This window comes from Mus pahari, chromosome 5 (assembly GCF_900095145.1).
Source record: "Mus pahari chromosome 5, PAHARI_EIJ_v1.1, whole genome shotgun sequence".
In the NCBI taxonomy this organism is placed as follows: Eukaryota; Metazoa; Chordata; class Mammalia; order Rodentia; family Muridae; genus Mus; species Mus pahari.
In genome coordinates, this window is record NC_034594.1 from 113,324,736 (window position 1) to 113,348,874 (window position 24,139).

General features: G+C 40.2%; 1 protein-coding gene across 1 annotated transcript in view; it reads left to right on the forward strand.

The window, feature by feature from the left end:
* Positions 1 to 16,808, forward strand: part of Dennd1b (DENN domain containing 1B) — a 204,527-nt gene extending 187,719 nt beyond the window's left edge. The window contains exons 20-22 of the mRNA XM_021198568.2: positions 8,853 to 8,938; positions 10,160 to 10,376; positions 11,089 to 16,808. Coding sequence (XP_021054227.1) covers positions 8,853 to 8,938; positions 10,160 to 10,376; positions 11,089 to 11,628 — 843 coding nt within the window. The 3' untranslated portion in view covers positions 11,629 to 16,808. The remainder of the gene's footprint in view (positions 1 to 8,852; positions 8,939 to 10,159; positions 10,377 to 11,088) is intronic.
* The last annotated feature ends 7,331 nt before the right edge of the window (positions 16,809 to 24,139 follow it).

Consider the following 24,139-nt stretch of genomic DNA (forward strand, 5'->3'; position numbering starts at 1 on the left):
TCTCTCTCTCTCTCTCTCTCTCACACACACACACACACACACACAGACACACACACACACCACTCGGCTAACAACTACACTAGTGAACAAGCGTGAGAGCTCAGAGCTATCACGAGTCAACATTAACAGATGGACGGCCCTAAGCAAGGCATTTCACTGTGACAAAATCTTGTGGAAGAGGACCGAGCAAGCTTTTTGTTGCTAAGCCTGATTAAAACCCTGGCACACATACCACTTTTAACTGTTTCTTGCCTAAGACAGAAGCCAGTCCACTAGAGGTTTTCCTTTTCTGCCATCTAGATAGTTTATATAAATCTTTGCAGGAAAGGCTGGCCTTTCCTTTATGGTAAACAGTGTCCTTGACAATAAATACACACTAGGAATGGAGTTGGGACTTTGTACAGTGTTCACGAATGGGACAGGTCTAAGAGCCTTGTTACTATCACATGCTATAATACTGGTGGCCATGCTTATATACAAACTAGTAATTTGAAATGAGAACAGTTCCTCCTTAAGTAAGTGATGAAGGAATTTTCATCATGATATGATTGATAATTTTTTCTATATACACGCTCACTTAAAATGAAATCTTGGTGTTTATATATTAAATTGTTTACAAATCATTCTAACAGAACTAAATAGCTATGGCAAGTTTATAATTGATATTATACTTTATCTTTTAAAAATGTGCCCTAAAGGTATGTATACATGTATATATACATATATGTACACACACACATATATATATATATGTATACATACATACACACACACATATATATGTATACTTACACACACACACACATATATATATATATATATATCCCACAGAGAATTGTAAACAAATTCTTTCATAGCCACAGTAGGATATGTGGGGATATCAACAAAATCCCACCATCTTATTTCTTCAATGAAAATGATAATCAGATAATTTATGTTCTATAGACTGTTTTATGCACTACAAATGTGTATATCTACCTACAAATATAAGTAATTTAAGTGCAATTTAAAATACAAAACTTAGATAGGATTAAATTATGTAGCTTATAAGGAAAGCAAGACACTCATATGAAGTTGTGTGTAGTTTATGGTAACATATTAATGCCAAAGTTTTGTTTATAAGAGTTAGTGGACTCTGAAGTAAAATATAACTGTAATAAATGGCAGCACTTCTTGTTGAGACATAGAAAGAAGTTACTTTCTCCAATGGAACTATTTCTTTGTAGCATTTCATATTTGGTTGTAGTTAAAATTGTTTCAATAAGAAAGTGGGTTCTGGATTGCAAGCATGCCCTCTAGTGGACGTTGTGTGGAACTTTCTTTAGAAGGCAATTTGTAGTGCTAGGCGTGGAAGGAAGCGCTGAAGCTGTCCTTCAGAAACTGGGCTTTAACTTCAATTTAACTTTGCAGAACAGTGCTTGATATATTACAAAGCATAATGGAAAATGATCATATTTGTATAAATAAGTCATATATAATTTTTTAAAAATTTTAAAGTTTAACACTTTAATGTTAGAACTTTACTCTTTAAATTCATTTTCCATAAATAACTATTATAAAATCTTGAAACAAAGACAACATGTACTCAGTTTTTCCATTTAGTAAATCTAGTTAATGAATATTACCATTTTAGACTTTATATAGAAACATGGAAACAGATTTTCCCCTCTGTTTTCTGTCCTTTAACTTTTTAAGGTTTTTTTTTCCCCCTTCCTACTCAGCCTTTCAGAGTTCTGATCAAATTAACAACAATTCTCTATTCCAAAAATACCCAATTTCTGTACACAAGTTCTTATTTTCTCTCAAGAGTCTTAGGATACGGAGACGATGCCTCTCCTGTCTGGCTTTGTTTTGCTGAGCTTTGCTTTTCCCCCTGTGTGGCTCTGCCTTGAAGTTGGTCTGAGATCAGTGCTGGTATCAGTGGTGGGAAAAGCCATAGTGCACAGTAGCTGTTCCCACTGTAAATTCAGGATCTTTGCCACTTCTCAAAGGATCACTAATTTATTCTTCTTCACTGAGGTATTTAATGCTTAGTCATAGTGTTTTTATGTTGACTAGTAATTTCTTACACTGAAACACTAGCTGTAAAACCACTGGTCAAATTTGTGTTTTCAAATGTTAAAGACCTAAGGGGTGGTGGGATTTAAATCACAGTTGGCATCACCCACCAGATGAACAGCCCTTAAAAGCTGGCTTCTTAATATCCAGCTTGAAGCCATGTTTGTTGCAGGTGCCCATGTGGGTAAGTGTGCATCCTGTGAGTTGAGACGTCTCATGCCAGTTGTTGCGCCTTAGAGACAGCCTCCTGGGTGTTGCCATTGCCAACTTCTCTTAGTATGAAACCTAAAGTACTGTTTCTGGGGTGAGTGTTTTGCCAAACCAGGGATCAGTTCTGATTTCCTGCATTCTATTTGTCAACTCTAACACTGAGTAATTTTTTTAAGTTTTTTTTTCTTTTCAAAAACAGAAACAAAGAAAACTAGAATAGATTAAAACCAAATTAAAATGAGCCTCTGTTAATGCACTGGCGCTTTGATTTGGACAGAGTGGATGCATCATCAAGGGGAGTCCCATTTAACTGTCTGACCATCAGGGTAAGCTACTTCCCGGCTTTGGAGACCATGTGTCTCCTCAGAACCTCTAGTACTGTTAGTCCTGCTAATTTAGCTTTGGAGATCACTTGCTTCCTTTTAAGTTCTTAAGGACCCTGATTTACAAATACAGGAAGACATCTATATTCATTCTCTGCCTATCAGCCTTGTCACTTAACAGGAAGGAACAGAAATATCTGAGTCTTTATAATATGATGAACACAGAAAAGAATACCAGTTGTGTGGTTCTATGACTTAGTCCTTTTCTGTGAGATGGTGTGTGTTTTCTTTAAACAGTTCCTGTCTACATCAGTCTTGTTTGTTTCATTCAGTGTCTACACAGGGTCAGGTCTAGGAAGAGAAAGAACCACTAACAGTTTCCTTCCATGCTGATAGACGTTCTTTTTCAATATCATAGCATTTCCCCACCGTCCTTTCGAGGAACCCTCGACCTTGTGAATTTTCACACACACTCAATGTGCACTTTACATTTTCACGAAAGCGGACTTGTATTTTATAACTATACATGTTCAGAATTTAGATTGAGATTTGTGATGTTCAGTTCTAAGTCTCATTTTTAATTTCTTTTTCTAAGTGATAGCTTTGCCTGCCTTATATTCTTTTTAAATATTTCTTTTCAATTCTTAATCATGTGTCTGTGTGCAGTAGTTTGTGTGAGGGTATGTAAATGAAATCAGAAGTATCAGTAGCCACTAGAATTACAAGTAGTTGTAAGACACCCAATGTTGGTACTGGGAAATTAACTCAAGTCCTCTGCCTAAACAATACACGCTCTTAACCACAGAGTGATGCAGCCCCTGTTTTACCCTCCCAAGGTGTATCTTTCCTGTGTAATACCTGCATCCTAGAAGAGGTGGTAACTGCCAACCTGTATGTAACCTTGAAGTGACTAGGGTTTATTTCCTGTATGCAAAAATAGGTTTATTCCACATGCAGAGGAAATATTTTTATTATTGTATTTGTACCATGAAAGCAGTGAAATGCATAATAGTTGATGTTTACTGCATGTTTATGGAATGAAGAAGTGCTAAGAACTAAAAGAAAACAGATGCACCCTTACCTTGAAGCTCCAACTTCAAGTAGCTCCAGAAGACAGTTGAGCCCATGGCCTCTGTTGCTGCACCTTATCATCTGGGACTGGGAGCCCATGGCCTCTGTTGCTGNACCCTATCATCTGGGACTGGGAGCCCATGGCCTCTGTTGCTGCACCCTATCATCTGGGACTGGGAGCCCATGGCCTCTGTTGCTGCACCCTATCATCTGGGACTGGGAGCCCATGGCCTCTGTTGCTGCACCCTATCATCTGGGACTGGGAATCTGGTTCTTCCCTGCTACCCTTGCCCACATTCTCACCCCCTCATTCTCCTGCTAAATCTGTGGTGCCTCTAGTAACACCAGGTTACATGGTCCAGCTAACTTTAATATGTGTGTGCCACCTAGTGATCAAGAGAATAACTGCAAATGTTGATGGCCCAGAAAGCAGCATGAGTGCCCATGATACCAAAGGTCCCCTGACTGTCCCAGTGGAGGGATGCTCTATGTGTTTACTCCTTCTCATGATCTTCTTAACACATGACCTTCCAGAGCCCAGGGAATGGTTAAACTCTTATTAAGTGCTCTCTCGGCAGGGATAGCTTAGTCGGAGCGAATCTGAGTCACACCTTTTGTGCTTGTCGGTGTGATTATCAGAGGTTGTTTAGTTTTTATTTACTAGACTAACATCCATAAGGACACAAAGCTCTGTTCTTGCTAATTCTTGTGCCTCAGCATATAGCCTAATGCGTGGCACAAAAAAAGATGGCCTTCAGTCTTCATTGAGGTAATGAATGGACCCCTTTGTGCCACAGGAACACAGAAGAGGCTGATGTCAGCCAATTAAATACTCAACAAACTGTGCTGGATGACTTTATGTCAGCTTGATACAAACTAAAGTCATCAGGGAGGAGGGAACCCGAAGTAAGAAAATGCACCCATAAGATCAGGCTGTAGGCAAGCTTGTAGAGCATGTTCATAATTAGTGATTGTCGGGGGAGGGCCTATCACGTTGTGGGTGGTGCCGTCCCTGGACTGGTAGCCCTGAGTTCTGAGCGTTTCATGAGGAGCAAGGCTGTAAAGCAGCAGCCCTTCCTGGCCTCTGCATCAGCTCCTGCCTCCAGCTTCCTGCTCTGTTTGAGTTCCTGTGCTGATTTCCTTCAGTGATGAACAGTGATATGGAAGTGTAGGCCAAATAAACCCTTTCACGCCCAACTTGCTTTGGTCACGATGTTTTATCACAGCAACCCTAAGACAAGAACCTACCTGCATTATATGTAAATACTTATTTGTTCAGGAAATATCAACTGCATGCTCTTGAGGAAGGATAAGCCTATATTAAAGAGTAAAATCATGTACATATTTTATTTAGGTTATTAAGTGTTCTGTTTTGCTTTTAGTTGCTGTGATAAACCATAAGCAACTTAGGGAGCAAATGGTTTATTTCCGCTTAGAGTCAACAGTCTGTCCTAGTGGAAGCCAAGGCAGGAGCTCAGGCAGGAGCCTGAAGCAGAGTCACAGAGGAATGCTGCTTACTGACTGGTTCCCAGGCGTGCATTCACTTACCTTTCCTACGTTGCCCAAGTCCACCTGCCCAGGGGTGACACTGCCCACAATGGGCAGAGCCTCCTGCATCAATTAACAATTAAGAAAATTTCCCCTAAGACATGCCCACAGGCTAAGGTGAAGAAGGCAGTTCTTCTGTTCCTTCTTCCCACGTGTGTCAAGTTGGCAGGCAGGGTTAGCCATCACATGAAGAAGTGAGGGCACCAATGGGATAAGACAACAAACAATCCAGGGGACAGCACACAGACAGCAAGAAGCACTGGCGGCCCACAGTGCAGATGCCAGCTATAGCTCCAGAGTCTCCACTGGACATAGGTTAACATCTACAAAAAAGGAAAGTGGTTATTAGTTCGTTTTATATGTTTCTAAAATTCTTTTGTGAATACCTTTTGTAAACTAGTTAGTAGCATCTCTATGAAAATTAATAGAGGCCTGTGTAGGTAGGAAGTGTGAAATAACACTCAGATCTTCTGATGAAGTTCTTTTCATGACTTAAGTATTATATAGAATGTACAGAGAATGGTTTAGATGAAATTGGAGAGCCCTGATCAGGCAGGCAGCTACAGGATGAAAGCATCTTGGAGCAGCCAGGATCTGCAGCACAACAGATGACGGCAGGCACTTCCTCTGTTGTTGCTGTTCCTATTCTGCATGCTCTATGTGACTTGGACAAATTTCCCAGCAGCTCTGGTTTATTGTGGAGTTCATTAGGCTCTGACGGGGTAAATGGAAAGAACCTAACCTTGTATGTATGTGAGAGGACTTTGCAAAGAACTTAGCAAATATATTGTTATGTACTTACTGCTTAATATTCTTCTTAAATTGTGATTATATTAACAAGTTGCAGCCAAGTTAAGCAAATTTTAGTTTCCTCGTTGTTTGCTTATTTTGTTTTAAATTTTAATTGTTTTATTTGAAAGTTGCATATGTAGAGTTCATTGTATTGATAGTACAGTATTAATTAATAGTAGTATTAATTTTTTGTTTTTGTTATTGTTGTTGTTGTTTTTGTTGTTTTGGGAAAGAGAGTAAGATTAATTTTCCCTCCCAGAACTAACGTTGTGGTCGATAGTTTTGTTCCTAGATAATTCTGAGAACTTTTGTCCAAATGAAGAAGCTTCTTAGCCCCTCAGTGCTTCCTCACCCTCAGGCTCCTGGGGTCTCGCTGCACATTTCCGTCACCGGTCACAATTGCTTCTTCTGTGTGTGTGTGTGTGTCCCTCGTTGCTTCACCTTAGGAGCATTGGCAGCAAGAAGTGAGCAGATGGGGCTGTTCTAGAGATCCAAGAGACTTATTTACTCTGTAGTGCAGCAAATGGAGACATCCGTGGACTTGGAGACAGGCAGTTCCTCCATTACGGGATGTGGCCAAGGGCAAATCCAAGGCTAAAGTTCCCCACACAGAAGGATGGTATACGATTTTGAGCACCATGACAATAAGTTTTCACCTCTGAATGCCATTATCCACTTGAAAAACCCAAAGCCCTTTTCTGAGGTTATGTCCGAGAAAACATGCCTGCTTCCATAGGTTAAAGGATGATGATTTGAAAATTATAACCTGACTTTTGAAGCACTGGACCATGTATAATAATAAAGAGAACATTTTTGAAATTTTCAGATATTCTTTATATAGCTTTAGCAATATCAGTGATGAGCTCAAGGCCAGTCACCTATACCAGATTATTTTCAAGGTGAACCTTTTAACCTATGGCTTTCTTAAGCTGTGTGTCTTGAGGATAAGTGCTTTTAAGTCAAAGCTCAAAAATAGGGTATTTTGAACACTAATAATAACTGGTGGTTTAAAATGTACTAAATATATACAAGCCATGACAATATTAAAAATAACCTCATCTTGTCATCAGTTTAGAGACTACTGGGGCAGTGGCTCATTACTCTTGGAAATAAAAGCACATCAACAACTTGTATGCTCTTTAGGTCTGTATTGTATTTTATATAATGCTAAATAGTAAAGTTTTTTTTAATAAAATTCTAACAAATATGAAAGGAATACTCCATAAAATAATAATGCTAATGAAAACTGGACCTGGCAGTAGTCATGACAGGTGAATGGAACCCTCAAGTGAGTGACTAGGCAAGCCATGTTAGCAAAATTGAACATCTCATGCCCACCACTGTGCACTATAAAACTGCGCATTCCCACCATGACTTGGGCTTACGGGAAGCAAGCGTCAGTCAGCTGGAAGTAGAGTCTGGACCGCCACATAAATTGCCAGTTTTCAGGAAATGAGGGTGGGCTACCATGTTTCAGTCACGGCTGGCACAAAGGAAAGGGGGCACTGGACAGTGTTCCAGGAGACTGGGGACATGGCACCACAGGCAGCACTGACCTGTGTAATTCTGACCCACAAATAAAATGTGTGGAGATAGTCTATATGGTGTAAAAGATTAAAGGTAACTGTTCATTTGTAGATGTCACAATTTTTAAATTGTGTTATAAAGACATCTTGGAGCTAGGAAGATGGTACAGCAGCTAAAAGCTCTTCGTGTAGGGCTCAGGTTCAGATCTCCAAAACTTCAAGGAAGTTTGCCGCAGTCTGATACTCTATTTCCAGGGATCAGACACACTCCTCTGGTCTCTGCAGGCACCAGGCATGCAGCAGTACACATACATACATACATACATACATACATACATACATACATACATACATACATACACACACACACACACTCATACACATAAGATAAAATAAATCTTTAAAAACAAATATTTGTTAAAAATACCTAGGGCTAGCCGAGCGTGGTGGCGCACGCCTTTAATCCCAGCACTCGGGAGGCAGAGGCAGGTGGATTTCTGAGTTCGAGGCCAGCCTGGTCTACAAAGTGAGTTCCAGGACAGCCAGGACTACACAGAGAAACTCTGTCTCGAAAAACCAAAAAAAAAAAAAAAAAAAAAAAAACCCTAGGGCTAGCAAGACAGCTGAGCAGGTAAAGGTACTTGCTGCCAAGCCTGATGAGCTGAGTTCAGTTCCAAGAACCTTCGTAGGAGAAGGACAGAGCCGACTCCCGCAGGGTGTCATCTGATTTCCACATGTTTATTGTGGAATGCATGTGCATATAAACAGATCAGTCAATCAACATGAACATTTTATAACTTCTAATGAATACATAATATAGTATTTTCAAGTATAAGTGATAAATCGTTATTTTAAGATCTTGTTCTTGAGAGTGAGTTCCTCAGATTCAGCACTGAGATCATCAAAAAATGTTACAAATACAGAAATTGGGGCCCCAGCCCTCCAGAAGCCCTAGAGAACCAGAGTCTACATTTTTGCAACATTATAAACCATGTAGGCGATGTGATAGGGTAATAAAATTGACAACTCTTGATGGTTCTTTTAAAAAACTGTGATAGTTGGCATTGTGGATGCGTGGTGTGACTGGTCACCTATGTATCTATTTCCAGTTATTACTTGAGAAGCTAGGAAATGTTGATTCTTTTTTAAATGCTGCTTTGTTCTTTTTCTCCTTGTTCTAATTTGTCAGGTTAGGGGATGACATTCAAAGCTTTGAAAACATATTTCTAAGTATTTCTTATAAAAAAATCACATTGTTCCTTTAAAATTATTAAAGATATATTTCAAATCAGTAACTCAACTTATTATCAATTTTTCTCTCCAGGCACACTTGAAAAGGCCTCATAAGAGCCTAGATGGTACCCTGTATGATGATGATGATGATGATGACGACATTGAACGGGCAAGCAAGTGAGTCCAGCACTGCGGGACCCTATGCAGTGGCATGGTGTTTAGACACTAGTAAAGTTCACGTTTGCTCCCTCACAATGTTCATCAACAAACAGAAATGGCACTTCTTGCACCGCTGTGAGGAATGAGGCTTGGGACAGGGCAGGGCATGATAGACTTGAAATGTCATATTCTTGGGAAGCAGAGTTATCTTCAGAGGTGTCCAAGGAGTGGAAAAGATGACAGAGATGAACACCAGGTCAAGCTCTCACCTACCCCGAGAGAACCAGGTGAAATGGGGCTGTGGTAACAGTCCACTGAGCCGGGGAGGGCTTATGATGAAGGCACCATCACAGGAAGAAAATTTAGAACTGTTACTTGATACAAAGAATGGAGAATTGTGCCGGGCGTGGTGGCGCACGCCTTTAATCCCAGCACTCGGGAGGCAGAGGCAGGAGAATTTCTGAGTTCGAGGCCAGCCTGGTCTACAGAATGAGTTCCAGGACAGCCAGGGCTACACAGAGAAACCCTGTCTTGAAAAAAAAAAAATGGAGAATTGTATAAACTTCATTTTTAAGCAATTTTAAGATACATAGTAATAAAATGGACATCCTATATATGAAATAAATCTGTCTACATAGGAGAATATTTATTCTTCTCTAAAACAAATAAGAAAAGGACAACCATATAAAATATGGAGAGTATATTTGGAATGTTGCAAATGTTCTAAGTGTTCAATCTAATGTTTCTAGGAAATTCCCAAATCTTACAGCATGAGACAGATGGAAAGTCCAGCTTCAGATTACTAAACCATGACTTGGTATTTATTTGCTCTTAATGTGTATACTAAAGTTTTTTAGTATTTGAAGTAGATGTGTGCATAGCTGTGGAGACTTTGACTAATTTTTATTTCTATCCTTTGTCCCTGCCTGTCTTTCACCCCTCTCTTTCCTCTTTCTTGTTTCTTCCTTTTCTCCCTGTCTCCTGTCTCCCTCTCCTTTCCTCCCCTTTTCCTTCCTCTGCCCCCACCCCCTTTCCTTTCCTTCTTAACCCTTCCCTCCCCTTTCCCTGGTTTCTTTCCAGAACCCAGACTAGCCTCACAGGTGCAATCCTCCTGCCTCAGCTTCCAGGCTGCTGGGGTTAAAAGTGAACATCACCCTCACCTTCAGTTGTGACCTTGTTGTTGTTTTGCTGACATAGTGAGTTGAGACTCAACCTGTTCCACCCTGTGTCTCCTTTCAGGATATCTTCAGAAGACGGGGAAGAAACATGTGCTTATTTCTACGAAAGTGACGACTCTGTTGAAGCGCAGGTGAAGGCTCCCTACTCAGGGGAGATGGACTTACTGGGCGAGATCCTGGATACGCTGAGCACGCACAGCTCTGATCAAGGCAAGCTGGCGCCTGCCAAGAGCCTGGATTTCTTCAGATCCATGGATGACATTGATTACAAACCTACGGTTAGTTGAGACCCCGAGTTAAATGGAAACACTCTTGCCCTTGCTATGGTCGCCCAATCAGATAAATAAACTTAGTTTATAGAAGCATTTTACCTCTAGGTAGGTACAAAAACTTCAACCTATGATAAAAAGTGTACATCATATGGATTATTTCTGCAGCTAACACTGCTGCTGTAGTCACTGCCCTGGTGTCACCAGGTGATGCCCCTTTCCGAGCACAGTGGTGTCTAGTTTAACATTCATCCTTGCGAAAACATTTTTATGTGAAATATTCCCATTTTTATAAAAACTCCTGAGCTTTAAAGAAATACTGTAATTAATATGTCTTAAAATATTTTTTCTATTTTCTTGTTTGAAAAGTGAACAGTTTTAAATGAACTAAATTAAGTGCTTAAAAAAAAAAACTTGCAGTAGAATTATGTGCAGTGGGACCCCATTCTGACTGGAGAACTGGAAGTTCTATGTAGATTTGACTGTGACAGTCTAAACACATTGAAAGCAGAGTTTGTGGAGTCCCCACCCGACACCCCATCATTCCTCTTCATGGAGCAGGCAGGAACTGCCAGTATTCAGTCAGTGCTCCCCTACCCCTGAGGTGGGGCTCAGGCCCCTGCTGAAACTTGGTTTCCTTGCTTTCAAAGCAGACACCAAGTTACTGAAGAGTCACTGCCATTTTATTGTAAGTATGCTGAAGCTGTAATTCCCTTCCCAGAACAAGTCCAACGCTCCCAGTGAGAATAACCTGGCCCTGCTGTGTGCTTCTGGAGACCAGGGAGAGTGGAATCTCGGGCAGGACGACAGCGCCCTCCATGGCAGGCAGCTCCCTCCATCCCCAAGGAAACGTGTTTCCTCCTCCTCCGGTGGGTTGACAGATTCTCTGTTTATCCTGAAAGAGGAGAACAGTGAGAAGCCCCTCTGTGCTGACAGTGTACGCGGCCCTACTGTGCTGGAAAAGCCAGCTTCTACTTCAGGATTGGGTTTCCAGCCAGCTACTCTGGAAGCTTCCCAAACAGATAGAGGAAAAGCGGAAGTGAAACAAACACTAGGTCAGGCTTCAGAGGATCTGCAGGTGCCCGGCCCAGGGAGCCGCCAGTCGACTTTTGTTCCCTGGGAGAAAGCTGGCAAAGAGGACACGAAGCCTTCAAAGGACGTTGGACTTCTCCAAGAAGTAGTGTCATTGTGTCACATGTCATGTGACTTCCAAAAAGATTTAAACATTTCAGAAGAAAGCAGAAGTGGAAACCAAACTTAGGTACCAGTAGAGGGTCAGTTGCTTGCCTCTTGGCTTCTCCAGAGACATGTGGAATTCCTTCCTCGTGATGGGAACAGTAGAGTCACTGATAGGAATGGCAACCCCTACTGCAGTCTAGTCGGTTTCCCTGTCTGTTCATCTCATGGATCTCTATTACCTATTAATTTCCCAGTGTAAAACGAATTCTGCTGTGCTGTTAAATCAGGTACTAATTTGTACATAGGCTGAACGTGTGTTTTGAACTTAAGCTTTCCCAGTATTTGGTGCTTAATGCTGTTTGTTTTATTTAAACTAAGTGTGCATATAGAACCCCTACACACCGCCAGTAGTTACTGTACTAATCTGGCTGAGCATGAACTGATCAAGATGTCAAAACTGATCAAAACTAGCCTGACACTGATGAAACTATTAACCCACTAATTGCCTTAATCTTCCAGCTATGTTAAGCATACAGATGACGTGTGACGCAAAGCTTGAAAGAGGAGTTATCTTGTCCTGCAGAGCAATAATGCCTTTTCTATCATGAATTAAGCTCACCATTCTTTTCCAGTTTAAATGCACTCTAGCAGAAATAATTTGCTTTTTATGAAGACATGTAGCCATGTTTTCCAAGCAACGTGAATGTGTATATTTACCTTTCAGTGAACTATATTAAGTGCTGAATTACAATGTGAAGTTAAAAGCTTCTGCTTACAAAGAAGCCCCTCAGACAATGTTCGATCTCATGTACATGTTAACTATGGTCCACCGCCCGAAAGCCAAATGCCCTGCAGAGTCCAGATAGGCCATTGTCCTCCTCTCCTCGTAGCTGACATGCTGTGAGGAGGCTCATAGCCTTACCTTGTGTTTGCTTTTTTAAAGAATTCACTGTGTATTTTAAATGTTCTTCTAGATTTATAGAAAAATGCAAATATGGTACTGATGTGCCCCAGGCCCTGTCTCAGCATGTTGTCAGCATCCTACGTTGTATGCTACATTTGCCATATCATTGACTCTCCTTGTGGTAGTCAGAGCTCTGGCTGTTCCTTGCTGTCCCCTTTCTGTTCCCTTATCACCTCAGAGTTCTAGAATTTCTTCTACAATCATGTCTTCTGAGGTTCCTCCTCCCCCTGGGACTTCACTTTCTTAGCTTTGATGGCCTTGAAGTTTTCAGGAATATTGTTCAGATGTCCAGCTCCTGTACTGTATGTAGTATTTTTCTCCTTATTACACTGAGATTATACAGGTTTGAGGGAGAAGATCACAGAAGCAAAGTGCCATTTTCAGTGTCTGAAGGGGTGTGCTGCAAGCATATGCTATGTTGTGTTGACTTTGAACACCTGCTAGGGTTCTGCACTCTGAATGTGTCCCCACACCTGTTCTGTGCAGGCAAGCAGGAGGAGTGGAAGGAAAGAAGAGAGGAAGAGCAGGCGCAATAGAATTCTTTAGGGCAGAGAAGGGTCAGAACGCATCCCTTGTAATTCTCTGTGGATCCTGCCTCTCTCACGATTACTGTGTAGCTTTGGAGCACATCTGAGAGCACATGTAGGTCCCTAGATGTGCAGGTCGTGTGCCTGAACACACCATGGTTCTAGTCTGTATATCCTCAAGTGTCATGATTACTTTTCAATAATTGTCTTTTTTAGTAAAAAAACAAAAAAACAAAAAATCTTTGCAAAATTATTGAAGAACTCCAATAAGGCCATACTCTAAAGTATTTACTTAAGGAATATAATTTTAGCTAGAATTTTAGGATTTTTTTAACCCAGTGCTTAAAATATTTACACAGGTCGTTTTTTAAAACTGCATTCCAAAATACAAATAGGTAGTTATACTTGAGGTAACGATTCTTCTGAGGATGGGCTCATTATAGAAGGAAAAATTTCCCACCGGATTCCTCAACACAGCGGAGCGCTTTGAATGCCATTTTTTAAGTGAGGTCACTTTATCACATCAGAATTCATTGTCTAAAAAAAATGATAGCATCCTGACCGCAGCTTAAAACACTGGCTTCCAGCCTACTTCCATGGTCGCCATGGCCACGGGGTGTGGCTCTCTAACTTGAGTTTGCTTGGAAGATGCTCTACTGTAACACTGGGCTGGTTGGAAACATTTATCCACTCACAAATAATGTCCTAAGCCACATAAGTAACCTGTGCCTTACTGTAACAAGAAAAAACAGCTACTTTATGTTAAAAAGAAAAAACAAAACTGTACACATTATTTTTAAATGTCCAGAAAACTGGAAGCAAGTGGGTGCTTCACAACATTAAAACCTTGAGTATTTGAAGTCAGCTTTTAAATGACACTTGCCAGTATTATGATGGAAACAGTTGTAAAAATAAGAGACCATCAGGTGAGCTCTGAAATTTTAAAAAAGGGAGTATTTTATTTTATTATTATTTGCTTTGCCCAAACCAAATCAAGTATAAGTTCCCTGCTATTGAAAATAAATGTTTTTGCCAGCAACTAGAGCTCCCAAAATAAATCGTTTTCAGAGAAGCTGCTTCTGCGCTACAAGAGACTTAACTAACTCACAGCTCTGGCTTCCGCAGCTTGTGTTTAACCGAACCCTGAGCTGTGACTCGTCCAGTCTTTCTCAGGCTTTGCATCCATGCCAGGTCAGGGGCTAAAGATAGAAGGAGAAACATCAACCTGCAGTTGTGTTAAAGTGAAGACATTGCTGAGTAAAATGCATGGGTGATTACTTAGTCTTGCCGATCTTACTATCAGCTTATGGCATGCTGACTTGTCCAATCCAGAGTTAGTAACTCCTTCACTGAGAAAATATATATTGACTTTTTGTACCAGTCAGGAGCAAGGTATAATTAAGGATGTAAGGGTACGGGAGGAAACAATTACCCAGCTCTGGGGAATCAGTTAAAAGGGAAAGGAACTGCAGGTGTTAAAATAATTAATAATAATAATAATAATAATACAATACATAAAGGATGTATTTGCTTAGATGGTACTCACTCAAGAATCGACACCGAGAGACACTTTTTAAAAACAGCTGCTTTATTTAACGTATGTTCAAACTACAGAATCGTTAACTCTTTTAGTAATTATATGAGCCACTCACTGGAATGCTGCTAAAATCCTACCCTAAAGGACAGATTTAGAGGCACTGCTTGGCTGAGTCCTTGCTCTGACCATCCACACGACATGACATCGTCCCTTGGCAGTATTGATGGCTGTTTCCCCCAATTCAGGAGTAACTTAGGGTATATAAAGGAAGAACCTAGTCATGTTGCTGGGAGTCCAGATTTTACATTAAAAAATACCTTGGTAACAACATTTTCTAGGGAGCTTTTTTCTTCTTAGCTAATGGTGTGACTGTTATTAAGCTCCTATGCTGATATCTAATGGTGTGACCCAGGAACACCCACTAAATAGTTGTTGGTTAAACAAAGGGAAGATTCCTGGTCAACAGCAAATGACTGTGGACATTCTTGCAGTCAACAGCTGTTCCTTCTCAGATCTCCAGGACAAGTTCATCACTTTCATGAGTAAATTGTCTCCTGAGAACTCCACTCTTTGGTGTCAATGAGTCTTCAATCTGAGAAGATATTTGAAAATCAGGATAAAAGTTCAAAATGGAAACTGAACCCCTAAATGTGGGCTCTCCCCAGGCATCTCTTAGTGTTGGTAGTCAGTTTTGTAGCAGTCTGATTCTCTGCGAGCATTTTCCCCACGTTGAGGCCAGAGGCCTATTAGTGTCTGTTTTTTAGAGCTTCCAGGAATAGAAAGGCTTTGTAACAGCCAGTTGATGTTAGGATTTGTTTATAAAATAGGGAATTATGTATATTGAGACAGAAATATTTTATTTTGAAACATAGGATTTTGTGCAATATTTTTCTTGCATTGTTTAGTTTATATAAATATGCACATCTGCTTTTCTGGCAGATGCCTTAAGGTCATATCTTTCAGTATTTGCCTAAAACTGTATGTAGCAATGTTCTGTGTGATTTCAGAAAAAATATTACTCTTTCTATTATTAGCAGAAGTGTTCTTGTTTATTTAAAATAATTGTGGATATTGCATTATTGTATCATAACTAACTGCCTCAGCCACAATAAATATGCAATAAGAAATTCATGTCCCTTTGATTAGTATTGACAATACTGTTACCTTAACAGAAATGTTTGTGGTACAGAGTGCTGGTTCTATCTGTGTTCATTTCACAGCTACTCTGCAGCACAGGAATTTAAATGGTATATTTATGTGATCACCATATGTATGTAGTTGTGACATCCTTTGTGATGAGTCTTTGTTGAGGCTTATAAAGGGCATTGCCAATACTTTTTGACTGTAAATTAATTTTTTTGTATGATGTATAGTTTGTTTAGCCTTAGAGCTTCTTTAGATTTCTACTTTTATTATACTTGAATGAGGCAGAAAGCACTGTGGGCAGTTTGTAACTCTGGATGCAATATGCAGATATACCAAAAATAAAACAAGGTACTGAACAGCAGCGCTAACAAAATGCGTTATAATCCAGGAGTCGTGTTTTTCAAGCCACATTTTAGTGAAATGAAGTAATTAAAGATATACAGTCTTTTATATAGACAGTATAATCTCAAATGATTACCTCTTCAATGTGTCAAAGGTGTGTGTCCTTTTTAACTTCTGTATCAGTTCTTAGATGAGCCTTGAGGACCATCCATCCTCCCTCCTAGGACCACATGATATCTAGGACAGAACAAATCAACTACATTGTGCATATTAGATGCACTGTCTGTGTGAAGTCACTATGTTTTAGATAGAGTAGCTTTCGTAGGTAATTTTGAGAACTCTTTAATAATCATATACCAAAAACTAAAAACTAAATTTTTAAAATCAGTTATTACTTAGCTGTGCCTAAAATCTCTTAGACATAAAGGCCACATGAGGGACTCAGGATTGAATGTTCCCAAAGTTTATGTTCATTCCTTTAGCTGAAGAGTTGTTTGCTCAACATATAACCAGTAGCTCAAAAAACAACTAAGCAAAACAAAACAGAAAACCCTGAGCAGCAAGACAGTGAGATGTGCTTCGTTGTGCTTGTCCTTGCGACTCCAGTTTATCATCTCTGGACTTAATTACTATTGGGAAGATGTTTTGTATAAAAGTATTGTTTGGGAGTTTTAATATGCAAAATAAAATGTTGAATGAACTCTGCTTTGCCATAAAGTACCCAATAATGTCGCTGAAAATAAAATTGGTCAGAATCAAACATTGTGTGGTGGTGATGGCTCTTCTGACTAACCAGTTGTCCCCTGTACAGCTACCAGAGAATGGCTCTGAGGGCTCAGCTGGCTCCATCTCTTATCCTGTACCTGCTGCAGTGTAAACTTCAGCCTCATTCTTTCTGGTTGCCCTGTGTGGGCGGCACCTGTTCTGCTCAGAACCATTTATCAGCCTTCCTGTTGCTGTGGCAAAATGACTGACACAGTAACTTGAAAGGATGAGACGAAAGGTTTTACTGCAGCTTATGGTTGCAGGGATATTAGTCTGAAGTCCTCTGCGATCAGGCAGAGTCATGGTGGTGGAACCATAGGCAGGGGGCTGCTCACCCAGGGCAAAGAGCCCAGCATACTAAACAGAAGAGGACAAGGCTGGATATCCCCCAAGGATGCAGCCCCAGCCACTCATTTCCTCCCACAAGTCTCCACTTAGCAGAGGTTCTCTATTCTCCCAGTAATAGAGTAGTCTGAAATCAGTATGATCAAATCGTGGAAATGCTCTCACAGGCTCACCTTTATAGACCTTGCAGGACGAGGTCTATACCAGGTTAGCAATCACGGAGACCCTTGCAGGCTTTGAAGGTCCTCAGGCCACTGTGGGCAGAGCTCCAGGACCCGAAAGGTGACTTTCTCATCTGCGAGCTGTGTGGGTCCACGTAGAGCAGAGGTGAGATATGTGTGAAAGGAAGCCTGTTTCCCTTTGGGCTCCGAATGTCTAGGAGCGATCGGTGACTTTGAGGTTGGCCCTGGCTACCTTGGCGAGATGAGTCCCGGTACTTAAGGTGCCTTTATATGGAAGACAGTCATGGAATCTGTACATCCAGAGACTGAAAGTTCTACTTGGCATTGCATATAAATAGAAGAATGTACTCTTATACAATACCAAATAATGGGTCTGAGAAGCTCAGAACCCAGTGATACCATGATTTACAGGCCATTAAAAGTACATGCATGGAGAGAGGTATTGATAGCATCAGAATGTAATGCGTCATCCAAGGCAGATAGAAACCTCCCGGTGTACCATTTATCTGGGCCTATTCATTTCCTTGCCCTGGGATGTGCAGCCCCACCCTGTGATCCCACCATCATGACTTATGACACAGGTCTACTGACTAACATCCCTGCAACCACAGGCTACAGTAAACCTTTTATTTCTCTGTTTAATGCAAAAGTACCTGTTTTTAGAATTGTTTAATATTTCTTGGAAACCTCTATGTATATAGCTACTGATATATATGGTTTAGGAGATTAAATATATTCCTAAATATCCATTTAAGTTCAAATTTCTGGTCATTTGGAATATTCAAGTACAAAATATAACTATAAAAATCATAGATTTTTTATCAAATTCAGACTTTAAAGCAAAGTACAGATGGATCTACAATCTCTGAAGTAGACCCCATAGGCAGTGCACTATAGAGACGAGGTAACTATGACACATGATCAATCATCCTTGAAGTACCACAGCACTAAGTAGCCAAGCTGGGGTGGGACCCCACTGTGGTTTCAGCCCTGTGATGGTCAGAGCTGTCAGTTTTCAAAGAAGGGCCTTTGGGCATGTAGGGATGTTCTGATTACACCAGGGAAGACCCACCTGCTATGGGGTGCGGCATCATTCCCTGGTCAGAGGATCCTGGGCTGTGTATGAGTCAAAAAAGCCAGCTGAGAGCCTTAGCGTGCATCCATTGTTCTTTCCTCCTGACTCTGGGAATAACATGACCAAATCCCATCACCTCCTGCTGCTGTGACTTCACTGTGGACAATAACCTGTAACTGTGAGCTAAAACAACTCTTTCTCCCTTATGTTACTTTTGTCTGGATATTTTATTATTTTATCACAGGCACGGGAAACAAAAGACATGCCCCAAGACTATTAATCACAGTGTTGGACAGAACCCAAAGATCCTGTCTCAGGGACTTTGCTGAAAAACTTCTTTTCCTGTCTCAACATTCATTCCCCCTTAAGTGTTGGTCAACCCTCTCATTGATAGAAACACTGCACATTTTAACAAATCAGTATTGAGTTTCCTGGCTTTTTTTGTTTGTTTGTTTTTTGAAACTATTGTTTGGCTTTTTCTTTTCTCACACTCCCTGGCTCAGTGCCTATTTTTACCTCAATCATGCATGCTCTCCTACCTTTCTCTGTTTCCCTAAAAGCTTGATTTTATTTGGAGAATGGAAGAGAGAAGCCCTTCCTAGGATGACTGGGATAACCGCTGGAACAGGTTTGCTGGCATCATTTTGACGAACAGCACAGGTACACTTTGTGTTTTATATTGCAGAGCTAGTTACTGACATTTACAGCTGGTGAGAATGTCTGAGAGATCCTTCCAGAATACCCACAGATGTTACCTATCACATGGAATTTTTATATATTCAAGCGACAGCTCTCAAAACAAGCCCTACTCCTCCGTTTTGTTATTTTATAAAATCGTGCCTCCTTTGACTACAAAGAATTTCATATTTCTGGTGGTGTTGAAGTTTCACCGTGTAAACTGTGATTTGCAGTTATTTTTAATAACTAGTTTATAATTTATGGGGTTTTGAAATATTTAAAATTTTAACATTTGAAATATTTAAATACAGTAATAATATTCATTTCATATTTCAGCATATTCCCCCAAACCTAATACTTAACATATATTTAAATAAAGGATGAGTTAAGCTTTCTGAGATTTGGTAAGTATCCAAATTGCAACCATTAGGCAATTCCCAACATTGGAAACAGATGTTAGAGAAATGCTGTCTTTTATCTCACAAACTTCCTGCAGACGAGGTGTGCTTGTTAACAAACTGTTAGAAAAATTATTTGAATTTCCAAGCAAATGACAACTGACACTTGGAATTGGTGTGTCTTTGAAATCCTTACTAAAAATGTTCAGAAGCTATTGTAAAAAAAAAAAGAATGTTGTTAAGATTGATGGTCGTACACACACTACAAAAACTCATTCGCCACAAAAATCAGAGTGCTGTTTTAGGGGACGGTTTTCTCATATCAGAAGTGAACATTTTGGCATTTAATGTGAGCCAGGATGCCTGGTTATTTTGATTAGAAGATTCTCGAGGACCTAAGTTGGCCCAGGACTGCTCATTGGCTTCCACACTTCTTTTGCTCTTTAAGCATGTCACTTGATGCCAAATTGATACTTCCCCCCCCCCTTTTGTTCTTTTGGGGACAGGTCCTCAGGCTTGTGATCCTTCTGCCTCAGTTTCCTGAATGCTGGGCTCACAGGTATGGACCACCACCCCAGGCTTATTGTGGTTTTAACAACCCTACTATGTGCGTAGTGGTTTCTATGTTTTAATGTGTGCCTCTCTCTATCGCAGCAGTGTCTCTTACAGATCACTGATTTAGGGTTTAGTGTTTGTACCTGAGTGATACTGACAGCTGATTATTTTGCCCTGCCAGTAGTGTGCAGAAAATACCCTCTACAGGCTTGGCAACAAGCGCCTTTATTTGCTGAGTTATTTGGATGGCTTAATATTCTTTCTCTTAGCCTTAATACTGGTAACTTTGGGTCCCTTTTTATTGATTTCTTAGTCAGTGTGGCTAGGGTTTCTCAAAGCTTTTAATGTTTTTAATCTTCGATGGACACCTGCTTGCTTTCTCTATGTTCCATGACATCAGTAAGCAGTGTCTATAGCAACAGGGCCTTACCATCGGGTTGTGCAGAGTAACCAATAGCCTTGGAAGTAGCTTGTGATGTTTTGGATGGTCTATGGGATCCTTGTGGACAATGACTTAACAAGATGTCAGCAGTTCCTGCCACTGGAGGTTTTGTTTTGTGGCATGAGCTGTCTAACTTGGGCATTGTCTCTCCCATTACATGGCGGCTCCATTTAAATTCTTTTCATGTTTGTATACATTTTAGAAAGTATTAACAGTAGAGGAGTTCCACAGGACTGTTTGATAGGTCCTAGTTGTTAGTGATCCTGCCCTGTGTCCCCTCCTCTCTCCTCCCCCCGCTTCCCACTGCCCCACTCCTCTGCTTGTTGCACCTGTTTCTCTATACCACTCTACGCATTTCCTTTCCTTAAAGGTCCCTCTTCCCCCCCCCCCCCAGTTCATATCTTACTAGGTACCCAACCTCCGCAGGTATTCAGGTTGAATCCCACCAATCAAAAGCGTAAAAGCTACATAGAAACTTTCCCTTCTATGTAGATATCAAGCCCATTAATTTTAAGAACGATGTTAGGGTTAGGCTGTAGAATATTCTTTATATTCCTAGTTCATTGAGAGGTCTTTGCAACAACACAGGTTAGATATTGGAATATTGTCAAGTGTTTTTATTCGTCTTGGTTGAGAGGATTCCCTTTTAGCCCATTAATATTATTAAGCATGTGCTTCTTTTTTCAAAGTTAATATAACCTTGAATTCTCTAAATTAAAACTGAGCTTAACCCATTGTCTTCAAACACGTCGCTCTGGATTCAATGTGTTAGTGTATCCTGTTAAGACTTCTGCTGACATCCTCGAGAAGTGTGTCTGTCATTTTTATCAGTGTGTGCATAGTTTCAGTGTCAGCCTTAGCACAGAAATCCTAGAGTGAGTTGGGATGTGTTGCTGTTGTTGTTTTGTTTTGTTTTGTTTTTTTCTTCATCCCTAGTTTCTGAAATGTGTTGAATGGAATGAGTTGCGTTTCTTTAGTAAATGTTTGGTTTGGCTCAGCAGGAATAAGAGCAAAGTCATCTAAGTGTGGAGTTGTAAGGAAATGATTAAAACTGAATTCAGTTTCCATAGACACCCAGGTCTTCCGATTGTGTGGTTTTCCGTGGGCGTTGATAACTTGTGCCTCTCAGGAAATGTGCCTGCTTTTAAACTAATTTACATCAGACTACTAAAAATATGCATTCACTCTTCTTTTAGTGCCTATAGGAACTATGATAATATTCTCTTATTTTTCAATCTTGTCCTGAACATTTCTTTGTTGTTTGTGTGTGTATGTGTGCCTGTGCATATGAGTGAGTGTGTGACATAGCACACATTTGGAAGTCAGGACATTTTGCAGAAAGTTTTTCCATCCACCATGGAACACTTAGCAACAAGTGTCTTTACCTTCTAAGCCAGCTTGCTCACCCAGGGCTCCTCTCATCTTTGACACTAGTGATCTGAGCCTTTTCTCTGATCTTGGTCAGTCTGGCTAGGGTTTCTTCTTTTATTTTTTTTCTTTCAATTGTTTTAAGGAGCTAACTATGGATTTTAGTTTTTCAATATTTAAGTCTGTCTGTTCTGTGACTCTAGAGAACCCTGACTAATACACTATGCCACTTGTTTATTCTTATTTTGTTTAATGAAGGCGAGGGTCACATAACACATGAACGCAACCATTTTTAAATGTTCAACTCGGTCTCATTGGTGCAGTCAGCCAGACTCAACCCTGCTTAGCTTCCGAGATCAAACAGAAACTGCATGCCTTCCGGGTGCTGGGGCCTTAAGTAGTCACTGCATTTTTTCAGAATATGTTTATTACCCCATAGAAAGCCTTAGGCACTCAGTAAACTATCACGCACTCCCTTTCCTGGAGACCTATAAACCTGATATCTTTCCTTTTGCTTATTTTCAGCTTAATTTTTTTTTCTTAAACTAGAATTTGCCTATTGAAGTTTGGCCCTACTTCATTTATTAGTTGATAATATACTACTTTTAAATGTTTCTTTAATGTATAGCTGGCTTTCAAAGGTGTGACTTTCTTATTATTTGAAGATTATTCCAAACATCTTTGTTACTGACTTCTGTAAAACAAAATAACCTATGTAATTCACGCACTTTTATGTATCTTGACTTGTTTCATAGTAGATGTTTGGTATGTTGAAAATGTGTATTCTTTTGTGGTCTACAAGTCTTGTGAAGTCGATCTGGTTGACAGTGATGTTTAAGTTTGTTTGTTTATTTGTTTATTGGTCTTGCTGTGTTGGCCAAGCTATTGTGGAACTCCTGAGTCGAAGCACTCTTTCCTCAGCATTTGGAACACTGGAACTACTGACACGCAGCAATACACCCAGCTTCAAACCTCTTATATTCTTTTCATTTTGTGTCTTATTTGGTCTATTAGTTATTGAAAGTAATGTGCAATTGTCCAAGTGAAACCTACATATTGTTTAATCTTTCCTTTGAGCTCTTTCAATTTTTACCTCATGAATCACAAAGCTGTTAGTGAGTCCTTTATGCTTGAGGCTTTATGTCTTCTTGACAAATTGCCCTACTTTACATCACCATGAAATTTCTCTGAATATGTGGGTTAATATTCCTTCTTCTGAAAATATATTTATACAATATATTCATACACAACATTCACCCTTAGTTTGCTTCTTGACAGAAGAGTGTATAATATTCTCAGCTTTTTTGTTCAAATTATTTATGACTTTCTGTTTAAAAGACTTAAATTTTTTTAAAATGTGTTTATTTACTAAGAATATCATATATGGGTGCTGTGTTTATATCATTTCTCCCATCTCCTACTACTCCTGTGTGTCTCCATCTCTTCCTTTTCAAACTCATGGCCTCGCATTCTTAAATATTATTGTTGCAAATATCCATACACACATACACACATTTATTATATATTTTTTTATTAGATATTTTCTTTATTTACATTTCAAATATTATCCCCTTTCCTAGTTTCCCCTCTGAAAATCTCCTATCCCTTCCCCCTTCCCCCTGCTCCCCAACCCACCTCCTCCCATTCCTGGCCCTAGCATTCCCCTGTACTGGGGCATAGAACCTTCACAGGACCNAGGGCCTCTTCTCCCATTGATGACCAACTAGCCCATCCTCTGCTACATATGCAGCTGGAGCCACAAGTCCCACCATGGGTTTTCTTTGATTGGTGGTTTAGTCCCAAGAAGCTCTGGTGAGTACTGGTTAGTTCATATCGATGTTCCTCCTATGGGGCTGCAAATCCCTTCAGTTCCTTGGGTACTTTCTCTAGCTCCTTCATTCACACATTTATATACAGATAAAAGTTAATAAAATCAACCTATTTAGTTTTGGGACTGACCAAATGAGACTAGATAACCGACCAAGGGGCCCTGTCTCTGGAGAAGACCATCTCTTCCCCCCAACCCCTTTTCTTCCCCTCTTCCACAGTCTTCTCTTAGCCTTAAGAGGGTGAGAGCGTTCTGTTGTAGATGTGTCCATTGGGGTTGCCACCCCTCAGTCTGTTGTTCTCTGGATGTTAACCAGTTATGCCTTTCTATAGCACTCTCTATCTACTGTGAAAAGAAACCTCTTCGAAGAGAACTGAGAACTCCATTCATAGGTGGGCATAAAATCAAGTATTTAAGATACAGTTAGGAATCATGCTTATT